General features: G+C 41.8%; 1 protein-coding gene across 13 annotated transcripts in view; it reads right to left on the bottom strand.

Annotated features, from left to right (window-relative positions):
- The window catches only part of TIAM1 (TIAM Rac1 associated GEF 1), a 474,570-nt gene that overhangs the window by 65,437 nt on the left and 396,260 nt on the right, over nt 1-12,873 (bottom strand). For all 13 annotated transcript variants that reach the window (XM_072740856.1, XM_072740854.1, XM_072740857.1 and 10 more), the window contains 2 exons: nt 8,897-9,001; nt 1,296-1,377 (listed from right to left, as the gene is read on the bottom strand). In XM_072740856.1, coding sequence (XP_072596957.1) covers nt 1,296-1,377; nt 8,897-9,001 — 187 coding nt within the window. The remainder of the gene's footprint in view (nt 1-1,295; nt 1,378-8,896; nt 9,002-12,873) is intronic.

The following is a 12,873-nucleotide window of genomic DNA, read 5'->3' as shown; positions in this document are numbered from 1 at the left end:
TTCTCTTCCTTGGCGCACAGAGCAGGGCTACGCCTCTCTGCCCCTCGCTGGGAGCTGGGGCCCTGGGGTCTGCTTTAACACAACACTGTGAGGGCACCAGCACCTGGCTTCCCAACGTCTCTCTTCCCCTCTGCCAAGAGATGGACAATGCCCCAGGTGGCAGCTGCTGCTGGCCTGTGTCCGGGAGTGAGGACAACATAGAGAGTCCCGGCCAACCCACAGAAGATGCCTGGTGAATTCAGGAAGCACATTTCCCTGCTTTGAGCCCCCCTGGCCAACCTTGCCACTCGTGACTAATATCATGGTACGGATTTCCCCACGTCTTTTAACTCCGCTGCTATTCAAATCCCACAGTGTAAGGCTAAGTAGGCTTAAACATATGGAAGGGATTATATAGTCAACTACGCCAGGATGCAGGCAACTGAGGGGAAAAGCGTCAACACAGCAACCCTGACTGCTCTCCTCTGAAAGGCCTGCCTGCTTCCAAGTTTGGCCCCTGGCTGGCATCTGGGAACTCGGATGTTGGGTGGGTTCCCAACAACCCTAACGAGGCTCTCTGGGCCTTGAATTTGTACAAATAACATGGTTTGTGCTCAACACCTGCTTTGCCCCTGGGAGTCTGAAACTTTGGAACATGCTAGGCCGAGGGGGTCTATGGGACTGGGTGCGGACAAACTTCCCCACGAGACAACAGCTCCCGCGCATTATCAGCTCGTTGCTGGGTTCTGAGGAATAAGGACGCCCCGTGTGACTGGGGGAGGACACTTGGAAGCCTGTGCCTGTTTTCTCAGACTGCACCCCATGTGCCTTCCCCCTTTATTAGGCCACTCTGTACAGTTTCCCTGTGCTAAGCCATCCATGGTCATGAGTAGGACTATTCGCCGAGTCCTCTTACTGAATCCACAAATCTAGGGGTGGTCTTGGGGCCCCCCAACTCACTGCCAAAAAGAGTTGTTTTTTTTTTTAACATTATTTGAGGGGGAAGGGGGAATAATGAGGATACTTAAGGGAGAGAGGTGTGACACGATCTATTCCCGATACAGGCATTTCCTTTTTATGGCAGTTGGACCCCGATGATTAAGGTTATGACATTCAGGCTGAAGTCTCCATCATACCCACAGTAAATATCTCTTTTTTCCCCCGAGATTGGCTGCTCTGCCCCACACAGAAGCCAGATGTGCTATCGGTTTTAAATAGGCCCCAAAAGAATTTTACTAAATTGTAAATAAGTGCATGTTTACACAGGAATCGCTTTATCTTGAAAAACACCAAAGATCAAAGGAAAATAAACGTACCATAATTATCACTGGCCGTATCTGACTTCTCAATCTGGATGTTCTGAGTGACTTTTGGACAAATTTCAATTTCTTTGTACAGCTGAAAAGTGACAAAGAGGAGTCTGATTAGGAAGGCATTATAAATAACTTATTAGGAATAGACATCATCTTGTAAATCCTTTTTTTCACAATTTGCTAAATAAAAAAATCTCCAGGAATCAAAAATCTCCAGTCCTCGGGCAGCCTGGGTGGCTCAGTAGGTTAAACATCTGACTCTCGATTTCAGCTCAGGTCATGACATCAGGGTCGTGAGATCAAGGTCCCCCAACGCCTGTTCAACTCCGTGCTAGATGTGAAGTCTGCATAAGATTTTCCCTCTTCCTCTCCTTCTGCCCCTCCCTGCCTAAAAGAACTCTCCAGAACTGAGGAAAAAAATTATTAAAATCAGGAAGAGGCTATAAAGATCTTGACAAGAAATTCCTAGGAAGAGGAGAAATCTCTGTGCTTCCATTCTCTTCTGCTCACAAACCATTTCTGCCCAAAAGGTTCATAGTAACACAAGTAGGTGGTGACAGGAATGCCTGAGTGGCTCAGTGGTTGAGTGTCTGCCTTTGGTTCCGGTCCTGGGATCGAGTCCTGCATCGGGTTCCCCTCAAGGAGCCTGCTTCTCCCTCTGCCTGTGTCTCTGCCTCTCTCTGTGTCTCTCATGAATAAATAAATAAAATCTTAAAAAAAAAAAAAAACAACGAATAAGTGGCCACAAATTAGAGCATTGAAATTGACAGAAAATTATATAAATGCAAGATATTCTCTTTTAGCCACGGGATTATACCAAATTAGCTAGAAAACTAAAGCACATGAATTAATCAGTTCTCTAGAAACCCAAGAAAGCCTGGGAGGAAAAAGATAACAGAAAGCTAGAGTTCACACACCAGAAAACGTATTTCAATTTAATATCCTTCATTTTCACTTGGAGGTACCAAACCTTACTTCTTAGGTAAGCAAGTCAAAAGCTATTTCCAAAAATTTGATAAACATTCCAAAACAAAGAGATGTGTCAAAGCTCATATGGAACTTAAAAAGTATCATTTGACTTTGAAATGAAAATCTATCTGTGCCAACATTAGTAAGAGAAGGCTGTCCTTTAGCACACAAGGGAAGTCTCGGTGGTTATCTAAATTTGCTCCCATCTCTCACCACAAGGTCATTCCTCAGGAAATAACGTAGTTCAAGCAAGTAGAAAAGAACCGTGGTTTCCTTCTTTTCACTTATGGCAGTTGACAGGTGGGAGAGGGGACCCCAATGCTTGGGACTCAAGAGCCCGGAGGCTGCTGTAATAGAAAGCCAGGGAGCAGAGGCCTGGAACACTGACCACACACCCTGGGTCCTCGAGAACACCCTAACTTAACGCAGCCTCTGACAAATGCAATGTGTTAGTGACCATCATTTAATGTGGGTTTTTTTTAAAGATTTTATTTATTTATTCATGAGGCACACACAGAGAGAGAGAGAGAGAGAGAGAGAGAGAGGCAGAGACACAGGCAGAGAGAGAAGCAGGCTCCCTGTCGGAAGCCCGATGTGGGACTCGACCCCAGGACCCCAGGGTCATGCCCTGAGCCCAAGGCAGATGCTCAACCACTGAGCCACCCAGGTGCCCCCCCTTTTTTTATATACTTCAGGAAAACTGTTCTCACAAATACATTCTACACTCAGAAGAAATCAATAAGAAACCTGATCTTTAGTCCAGAAAATACAATTGCTGAAGTGATAAATACCAAATACAGGAAAGTTTCATGCCATATTTTCGAGTGCCATGGGATGCTCAATAAAATGCTCTGGACTGGGTTCAACTTACTTCAGGCCTTAGTTTTTAACTTTTTTTTTTTTAATTTATTTATTCATGAGAGACACAGAGAGAGAGAGAGAGGCAGAGACACAGCCAGAAGGAGAAGCAGGCTGCATGCAGGGAGCCCGAATGGGACTTGATCCCGGGACTCCAGGATCATACCTTGGGCTGAAGGCGGCGCTAAACCACTGAGCCACCCAGGGATCCCCCAGTTTTTAACTTTTCAAAAATTTCCTCGAGAGCCAAACTCCTACCCTAGGTGGCAGTCTACCACCGTGTGTTCCAATCATCTCTGCAAAGTTCCAAATGGTTTTCGACGGATCCAGTGGGAATATAGCTTTGTGAATAATCTTTCTATTCTTTCATAATATTGCCTCCTACTTGTCTTTGGATTGGTGTGAAAGCTGCTGTGTCTTTTACCAGACTCAGACAATAACTTAGTGTAAATCTAGGTATAAGCCCCTTGGCCACAGTCCTTTCTTAGGATAGTAGACGAATATCATTGTTTAGTGAAGAGCACTAATAAAATACATAAAAAACCTCAAGAAGGGTCTGTCCTTGAAGATATATTTTCAACGCAATTACACTCAATGTCTGAAATTGGAAAAGCTGAAATTTCGTACTTTGAGACGAACTTGTTTAACAGCGAAATATCATACGCATTCCCCTTATTTCATTAAAGCAATGATGTCACAGGCTTTCCCTCTTTTCTTTTCTTTTTTTTTTTTTTTAAGATTTTATTTATTTATTCATGAAAGACACAGAGGAGAGAGAGAGGCAGAGACACAGGCAGAGGGAGAAGCAGGCTCCATGCAGGGAGCCTGATGTGGGACTCGATCCCGGGACTCCAGGATAACGACCTGGGCCAAAGGCAGGCGCTAAACCACTGAGCCACCCAGGGATTCCTGCCTTGTCTCTTTTCAAACACCAGATCAAAAGATCATCAGATTTAGGAAAACACTTGAGCACCAGGTATTCGAGTTATCATGAAATCACGATAATTTCTTACAACATCTCCTTTGCGTGCCCTGGTCCAAGCCAGCATCAGCCACTGCCCCAGCTAGAGCTCACTAGCTCCCTGCCTGCTCTCAGCGACTTTTCTTATGCCCTCTGGTCCACTGGCCACACATCAGCCACAGTGAGCCTACTAAGACAGAAGTCCACTAATGTCCTTTCTCCCCTGGGTTTCCTCTCTCACGTAGGACCTGCATGGCCCATTCCTGGTCCCCTTCACCTCCCTTCCTGCATCCTCTCTCACCCTCTCGCCAGCCCCCTCCCTTGCCCTACCCACTGACCCTCCTCACACACAAGTAAACCACCTCCACTCCTGCCACCCCTCCTCACCCCCCCAGGGCCTTACCCAGCTTTGTTCCTTCAGCCTAGAACACTTCCCTCCAAAATATCTCTATGACTCATTTTGTCACCTCACTTCCTGTTCAAACATCAACCCAAACACGGCTAAAGGTGCGGTACTCTCTGCTTCTGGATGCCCCATCTCTCTCTCCCCTTGACCTAACCTTTTCTTTCCAAGCTCTTCACATCCTCCTAAACATTGCACATTTACATGTCTTTATGCAAAAAATTTACATATTTTTATATCTGTCTCCACAAACTGGAATATAGTTTCCACAAGGAGCAGAGATTTTTCCATCTTTTTTTTTAAGTAGGCTCTATGCCCAACGTGGGACTTGAACTCATCACCCCAAGATCAAGAGTCACATGCTTTATGGGCTGAGCCAGACAGGTGGCCCTAGGAATAGGGATTTTTTTTAATTAATTAACTTATTTATGATAGTCACAGAGAGAGAGAGGCAGAGACACAGGCAGAGGGAGAAGCAGGCTCCATGCACCGGGAGCCCGACGTGGGATTCGATCTCGCGTCTCCAGGATCGCGCCCTGGGCCAAAGGCAGGCGCCAAACCGCTGTGCCACCCAGGGATCCCATGGAATAGGGATTTTTGGTTATGTACCCTGGTGCCTAGAACAGCTGCAGTGGTGCTGGGCACACATAAGTGCCAAATACATATGTGCTGGACAAAGAAATCGATTTACCAGTGTTTCTGCAAACTCTTTATTCCCACCTGTCACTTTAAGAAAAACACATTTAATATGGGTTTTGAAAAGCTGGTGATTCCCTATTTATTACCATTCTATCAACTGGGCCTAAAATTAAGTATGAAAAAGTCACCAAACTGGTACCACTTATGTATTAAAAGGTAACCAGCAAAGCAGATGAGCAGATGACTGACTATTCATGGCCATTCATGAGCAAGAGGACCCTCTTAAGCCACCAAAATAAACACACTAGATCCCTCAAATCCTTAAAATCTAGTACACACTTTTGCTAATAACTATTGACTTTATGACTAAAGAACATCGGGTATAACGATGTCAGAGAATAAAACATAATGGGACAGTCATCTATTAATGAGTTATTTTTCGGGAAACATCTTTGTACATCTGAACATCTTCATACATCCATGAGCTTCCCTGGTCTGTCAAATATCAAATGGAGGTGGGCTATGGGAACTAATTAACCATGTACAGTCTGATGCCTGCTCAGCATGGGTCAATACTCTGAAATCTGCAAACCCTCAAAAAGCTTCCAAGAATGCTGTGTTCAGACACCCCCTGCCTTGGAATGACATCAGTAGCAGTTTAATGGCCTATACCAGGGATTGGAAACCAGGGACCCCTGGGTGGAATTCAAAGGGTCCGTGAACTTAGACTTCTTTATAGTCACTAACCTGTAACTGAAACTTTAGCATTTCCTTCGATCCTAAATAAATGTAGGCAACAAATACAGCAGTCTTAGCAGTGGCTGTGACCTTGTCACAAGTAAAAAATAGTTATTTTCCAAACACATTCTAGTTGCCACTACTACTTCAAAGTATTATTCATGCTTGTCACTACTTCGAAACCCTGGTACTTTTCAGATCTAGTGCTAGGTCTTATTATTTACTGAGCCCAGAAAGAAGCACATATATTATCTATAACTTTAAGAATGCTTTTGATAATGATTTCCAAATAATTAAGCTATCGGCAATCCTATATATTTTATTCCATGCAACTGAAAATATTAATCTGACAAGGGAGCTAGAGGCTTTACCAACTTGCACAAGCTATCTTAAGAACAAAAGAAAAAAAAAGAACAAAAGAGTTCAGGGGTGCCTGGGTGGCTCAGTTAGTTAAGCATCTGCCATTGGCTCAGGTCATGATCTCAGGGTCCTGGGATCAAGACCCCTGTAAGGTTCTCTACTCAGTGGGGAGTCTGCTTCTCCCTCTGTCCCTCCCCTGATGCTCTCTCTCTTTCTCTATCTCAAATAAATAAAATCTTAAAAAAAAAAAAAAAAAGGAAGAACAAAAAAAAGTTCAGAATCTTGGTAAAAATAGAGATGTGAGTAAGCAATACTCACTTGCAATCCGAACAATAAAATTAATGAGTCTATGGCATTCACTTCCTCAGGGATCTCTGACCTGGAGACCTTTTGCAATGAGCAAGAAAGAATACCATGTTCCCTTTGCATTTTAGATTCTTTTAGACAATTACAATTAGAACACCTGTCCAGCAACTGTAGATCAAACAGACTAAGCTTGGCACACCTCCATCTCCCATTTGGATGAACCACAGGATGGCCAAGACTCAAAAATAATAAGTGAGTCAATATAATTTCAAAAGATGTGTCTCCTGCACCTACTATGTGTGAGATACACGGGCCACAGAAGTTGGTTAGGTACAACATATGAAGGTCATGTCCACCATGGTACAAATATGCGGATGATCTAATAGCTATTCTAGTCTTATCAGCAATGAACTTTTCTTTTTTAAGTAAGGAAGAGGGTTTTGTTTCCTCTGCTCAGAGAGAACAAAATTGGGGCTCTTCCACATGCCAGAGGAAAAAATAAGTAAATAAATCAGCTACTCTCTGTGAAAAGTTCCCTCTTCTATTAACACTTCATTATTTAGGCGATGGTTGAAAATAGACTCCTCATTTTGATCTTCTTCCATTGATTGCGTGGCACGGAAAAGAACTATGAATGCACCCCCTCTCTTATTTCATTAGCAAGACTTAAAGGGCCACAAGGGAGCATTTTTGGATGATGGAAATGTTCTAAGTTATGACTGCAGCACTGGAAACAGGAGGGTGCGCGTTGGTTAAAACTCATTGAATTGTGGGCCTAAAAATCGGCGAGCTCTAGTGTATATAAAGTGAACGTCCAAAAAAAAAGTTGACTGAAAACAAAATTCCCTACTAAATTTTAAATCACACTTCTCCTTTTCAGAGAGAGAGAGGCTATTGGGGTTTTTCAGTTCTGCTCTCTGTGGTGCAACCACATCTGAAGTCATGCTGTTATCATTTGCGTATCCGTGGCAAGCAGCTCGGTGGCCCCCAGAGGGATGACTAAGTGCAGAGAGCGAAGAATGAATTCCAATAAAGAGGCGCCTTGTTCCCAAAATGTCTCTTTCCTGGAACTGAAAAATGTACCACTCGGCTAACAAAAAAGGAACTTGTCGCTGTGTTGTTACCATGACCACCTTTTATTGAGCATCTACTATGTGCACCATTATCTCTAATCTTTACAAAATTCTAGAAATTAAGCACAGTTGGGTCCTTGAACAACAGGAGTCTGAACTACATGGGGCCCCTTTTATTTACTTGGTTTTTTTTTTACAGGACTGCACATGTATTTTCTTTTCCTTATGACTTTTTTGTTTTTGTTTTTTTAAAAAGGTTTCATTTATTTATTTGAGAGAGAAAGAGAGCAAGCGAGAGAGCATGAGCAGGGGCAGAGGGAGAGGGAGAAGCAGACTCCTCACTGTGCACGGGGCCCAATATGGGGCTCAATCCCAGGACCCTGAGATCACGATCTGAACCGAAGTCCACTGCTTAACTGGACTGAGCCCCTCAGGCACCCCTCTTTATGACTTTCTTAATAACATTTTCTTTTCTCTAGTTTACGTTATTGTAAGAATACAGTACACAATGCATATAATATACCAAACATGTATTAATTGACTGTTAATGTTATTGGTTAGACTTCCAGTCAACAGTAGGCCATTAGTAGTTCAGTTTTGGAGGAGTCAAAAATTATACTCGAATCTTTGTGCAGTTAACACCCCTAACCCCTGCATTGTTCAAAGGTCACCTGTATATTAGCACCTCGTTTTTTGCCAATACCACAAAATTTGTAAACAGTAAGGACGCTATAAAACCCAGCTATAGTTTAGAACCCAACTCCCATAATGAAACTCAAGCATACATAAATGTCCCCAGGAATCTATCTAAGTACAGTTACAAAAGACTGGGACATTTTAATCGCATGGCAGCTTTTTCACCCCACAGGATCCAACCTATCGGTTTCAACCTGCAGGTGGAAGTCACTCAAAACTGGAGTTAGAAGTCACTCAAAACTGGAGTTAGTGCTTTTTTTCTGACAACAGCGAGCTGATCTTTGAGTCACCAATTTAAAAACCAAGGACTGTCAGAGCTGCAAGGAAAGCTAGGAATAACAACTGAAATTCTGAGACTCAGCTCTGGATTTCAATTTTTCATGATTGCGTTGCCTTGCTCCTTGCATAAACAAAGGTGGCATTTCTACTCGGCAGACACATTGTGATAAGTACGGCCATCCCCACAAACTTTAGAGCTCCAAATGAGGCTCATTTATTTTAGAATTCATTCCACTTCACCAACCACAATTAGCACGAGCACACATATAATTTAAAAATAATCTCCTACAGAATGTACTTGGACAACAGTCATAAACATTACCAGCTCATAAATGTCCTCCTCAGGCTTTGGAACGTAGTGTTGCATTTTGTTTTCTATTAGAAATTTCAGACGCAGGTAATGAGCAGAATGATCCAGTTGATGTGTCTGGGACAAAAGAAAGGAAAAAGAAGAGACAATGTCTGTTCAATGGCAAATAGGAGTAATTAGCGCACCACTGACATACTATCATGTACCCCCCGAGAATCATAGAGATTTCTTACAAAGGAGGGGGTAAGGTTCCTATACCTCTTAGAAGGTTTATGTCTAAATCTCAAAGTCTAAAAGCATTTTCATTGAACAGATGAATAATATTCCATGGATAGCTTATGAGTTCCACAGGAATGACTGAGTCACATCTTCACTTCTACTGATCTGAGTCATTATGCTCTTTAACACTGGTTTTGCAACAAAACCCATCAATGAGGCCCTTCAACAGAATTCCAAACCTACAAAGGTGATGAAAGAAGAAAAGTAACAGAAAGGCAAGGAAGTATTCCTAGTGATAGAAAAAAGCTATGCCCTGGCAAAGTTGTTTTTCTAACCACATGGGGACACTGGGACAGTTGTTAACAGTTCATTTGCAGGCAAGTCAGTGTGAAGACAAGGCATTTGGATTTTGGTCTTATTTATATACACCCCGAGTGAGACTCCCTCCGGGGGCAGTGCAGACGGGCATGGGTCCAGCTTTGGAAACACACTGAATGACTTGCCCAAAGAAAACAATTCTAAAATAGTTAAGGATTGAAATTTCCAGGCCTGCTCCTTTGGTCCAGAACAGGTCAACTGATTTTTCCCCTCTAGAAAGTCCTCTTCGATTTAATGTTGCGGTAAAAAGCAATAGGGGCAATGTGGTTTTGTAAATAATCCTCAGTATATATTCATGAAGATGCAAGAGAAAAAAGTGAGAAAGTGCTCTTTAAAGAAGGTTACATAGCAGCCTGAAAATGTATTGATAGAAAATGTTTAAATCAAGTCTTTTTTTTTTTAAGGCATTCTTATCTTTTAGAGATTCATCCTAAAGTACTAGTAGATAAAGATATGATGTCTGCAATATGCTTCCAAAATAATCCAGAGCAGGGGGTGGAAAGGAGCTAGTAAACAGATGAAGCATAATTCGGTAATCATAGAACCTTGGCGATAAATAGGCAGGAGTTTATTACATGAATCTCTACTCTTAAATAAATTTGAAACTTTTCATAAATATAAAATCACACCAAAAGCTCCACTGGTGAGAATTATTTCAATAGAAGTGAAACTGATTTTTCACTGGTTTAATCTGCTATTTACTCTGCCCATCCCCCAAAAAACATTTTAAAGACCAAAGTAAGATCATCCCAACCATTATTCCAATAATAATCGACCACATCTAACATAATCTTAGGTCTGCCAGACACCATGTGAAACACTGTAGATATAGAAAATAATAAGACATAAATGCAGCCTTCAGGAGTATGTATGGCTGTGGGGAATGGGTGTGCAGAAAATGGAAGATAGGGTGGTGGTGGCTTTGCTTTAAAAAATTTTTATTTATTTATTTATTTATTCATGAGAGGCACACACAGAGAGAGAGGCAGAGACACAGGCAGAGGGAGAAGCAGGCTCCATGCGGGGAACCTGGTGCAGGACTCGATCCCGGGACTCCAGGATCACACCCCAGGCTGAAGGCGGTGCTAAACCGCTGAGCCACTGGGGCTGCCCTGCTTTTTTAAATAAATATACGTGCAAAATCGGCATCCTGCATTATTATCAAAGCATACTTCCAGAAAGCACAAATGAGTTCGTTCTAAACACCCAGCAGAATGATAAAGAAGTTTCAATCAGTGATTCTTAGGAACCCCCAATCACACTGCATCCTCTTCCTGAGTAAAGTGACCATCTGAAGCCCACTGTGTGATCACCACTGAGCCTGTGTACCTTGATTTCAGGCTCTGTCTGTACTGGAAATCAAATGCTCAGTGTCTGACAGACCCAGATGACTGGTCTAAGATAAAAGAGTGTATGGGTAACCCAGAGAAGCGTAAAACAGGCAAGTTTTAAAGTGTGCCATCTATGGCTTGTGGGAGAGCTGCTGAGACAAACATCAACGAAATAATAATATTTAGAGTAATATGATAAGGAAAGTTTCCCTCCAGAGATAGAAGCTGCAAATGCTTCCCACCTACCTAGGTCCTCACTGAAATCTTTAAGTGGAAGAAAAAATTTATTTCACCATCTGTTTCTGACCGAGGTAGGCAGGGAAGAGAAATGAAACTCCATAGGGTCTTGGTTAACAGGAACAAATCTATTTGGCAACCTGACTGTCATCATTAATAAACACTCTGTGGACACTCCCAGTGAGGCTGCCACTTAGACAGTCTTCTGGAAGTCGGACCCAAATAGCAACCTCACCTAAGAAGCTTCTGGTTCCTGAACCCTCAGTGTGAGAGACAAATGGCCCATGGTCAGGCACCAGAGATGTTAAGATGGTCCCGATGAAGACTAGAGATTCTCATCACACCTTAAATGCTACTGTGCTGAAACATTTACACAATGTACAGAGAATGACAAATGACAGCTGTCAAAGTACCTCACTTAACATAACACAGCAAAGACAACAAGAGAGTGATAAATACGATAGTCATGAGACTGATTCTTGCCACCCCCTTTACCACCATCTTTTTCAAATTTCATTAAGTTACAATAATGTCTTGATGATTTAGAAAAATTAAAATGGCACATGCAACAAAGGAAATTTTAAATGGTCTTCCTTGTAACCAAGGCATCCTTAGATTGGTCAGTAAGCAGTTACCCTAAAAATGGGACGTTGGATCAATATACCAGAGTGTCTATCATTTTGGTAAATATTTCTCAGTTATAAGCCCTCACTGGTCATGGCTGCTCCAACATGAAGGCAAAATCCTAATGAATTAACTGATGAATTACCTCATTCTAATGAATTAAATCAGATCATCAGAAGCCTCAAGAAGAATTTTATGCTTCCCAAATATCTGTAAGTCAATACCAAAGCAGGTCGAGCAAATTACCATGTTCACAATGCATCTTTGTGCAAAAAGAATTCCAAATATCAATGAATATTTTAACATGGCAATTCTAAATATTTGGCCTGCTGTAGACTTGTAAAACCTTCAGGAGAAAGCTTCCTAACTCAAGAGAGATTCAGTGAGGGAAAAATTTAAGTGGTACCAATTTGTTTCTCGACGTACATTTATTTAAGTTACTTACAGAGTGTTTGATTCATTTTGAGGCCATGCAGCTACAAGTTATACCCAAAGATAAATATTACCATAGAACAAGTACTAGTTTAATTGGCATTTTTTTTTTTGCATCTACTTCAAAGGATGAAAAAGGAAAATACAATGCAGCTTTTTTCAGTAAATACTTTGAGCCAATTATGATAATAATATGATCTTTCAATCCATTAGGGTTTGCTCTTCCATTTCTGCCCAACTTCTCAGGGAAACATAAAAGCATGCAGTTATCACATATAGAAATCCATGCAATGCAAACACACACACACACACACACATGCACGCACACACACGCATAGGCAAGTGCTACTATGGCATTTCCAAAGATATTTATTCTCTCCTTCAAGGTGACTTTTTTTTTAAGCCAGTGGTTATTAGAATAATCAAAGTCATAAGCCAACATAGTGATGGCATGAAATAAAACTGATCCGAGGGATACATGTGAATTATATCAATTAAGTATGGGTGAGTGGATTTTTTGCAATTATTTTGATAATTGCAATGATCAGAATATATTGAAAACCCACAGGCCAATGTGGTTACCTGCTACATTTAGCAACAATCTTTTTCGTAACATCCATAACATGAACTGTACATGAAATGTAGATCTTGAAACATTTACTATACCAGAACTTGACTGGTGCTCGGATGGCAGATGACAAACTGATGTGAAATGATGTGGATCAGATAGGATAGGAAAGAGAATGAGCTGAATGCAAGAGACAGAAG

This window comes from Vulpes vulpes, chromosome 15 (genome assembly GCF_048418805.1).
Source record: "Vulpes vulpes isolate BD-2025 chromosome 15, VulVul3, whole genome shotgun sequence".
Classification (NCBI taxonomy): Eukaryota; Metazoa; Chordata; class Mammalia; order Carnivora; family Canidae; genus Vulpes; species Vulpes vulpes.
The sequence above is the reverse complement of the archived record's forward strand: the minus strand, read 5'-3'. Positions and strand labels throughout refer to the sequence as shown.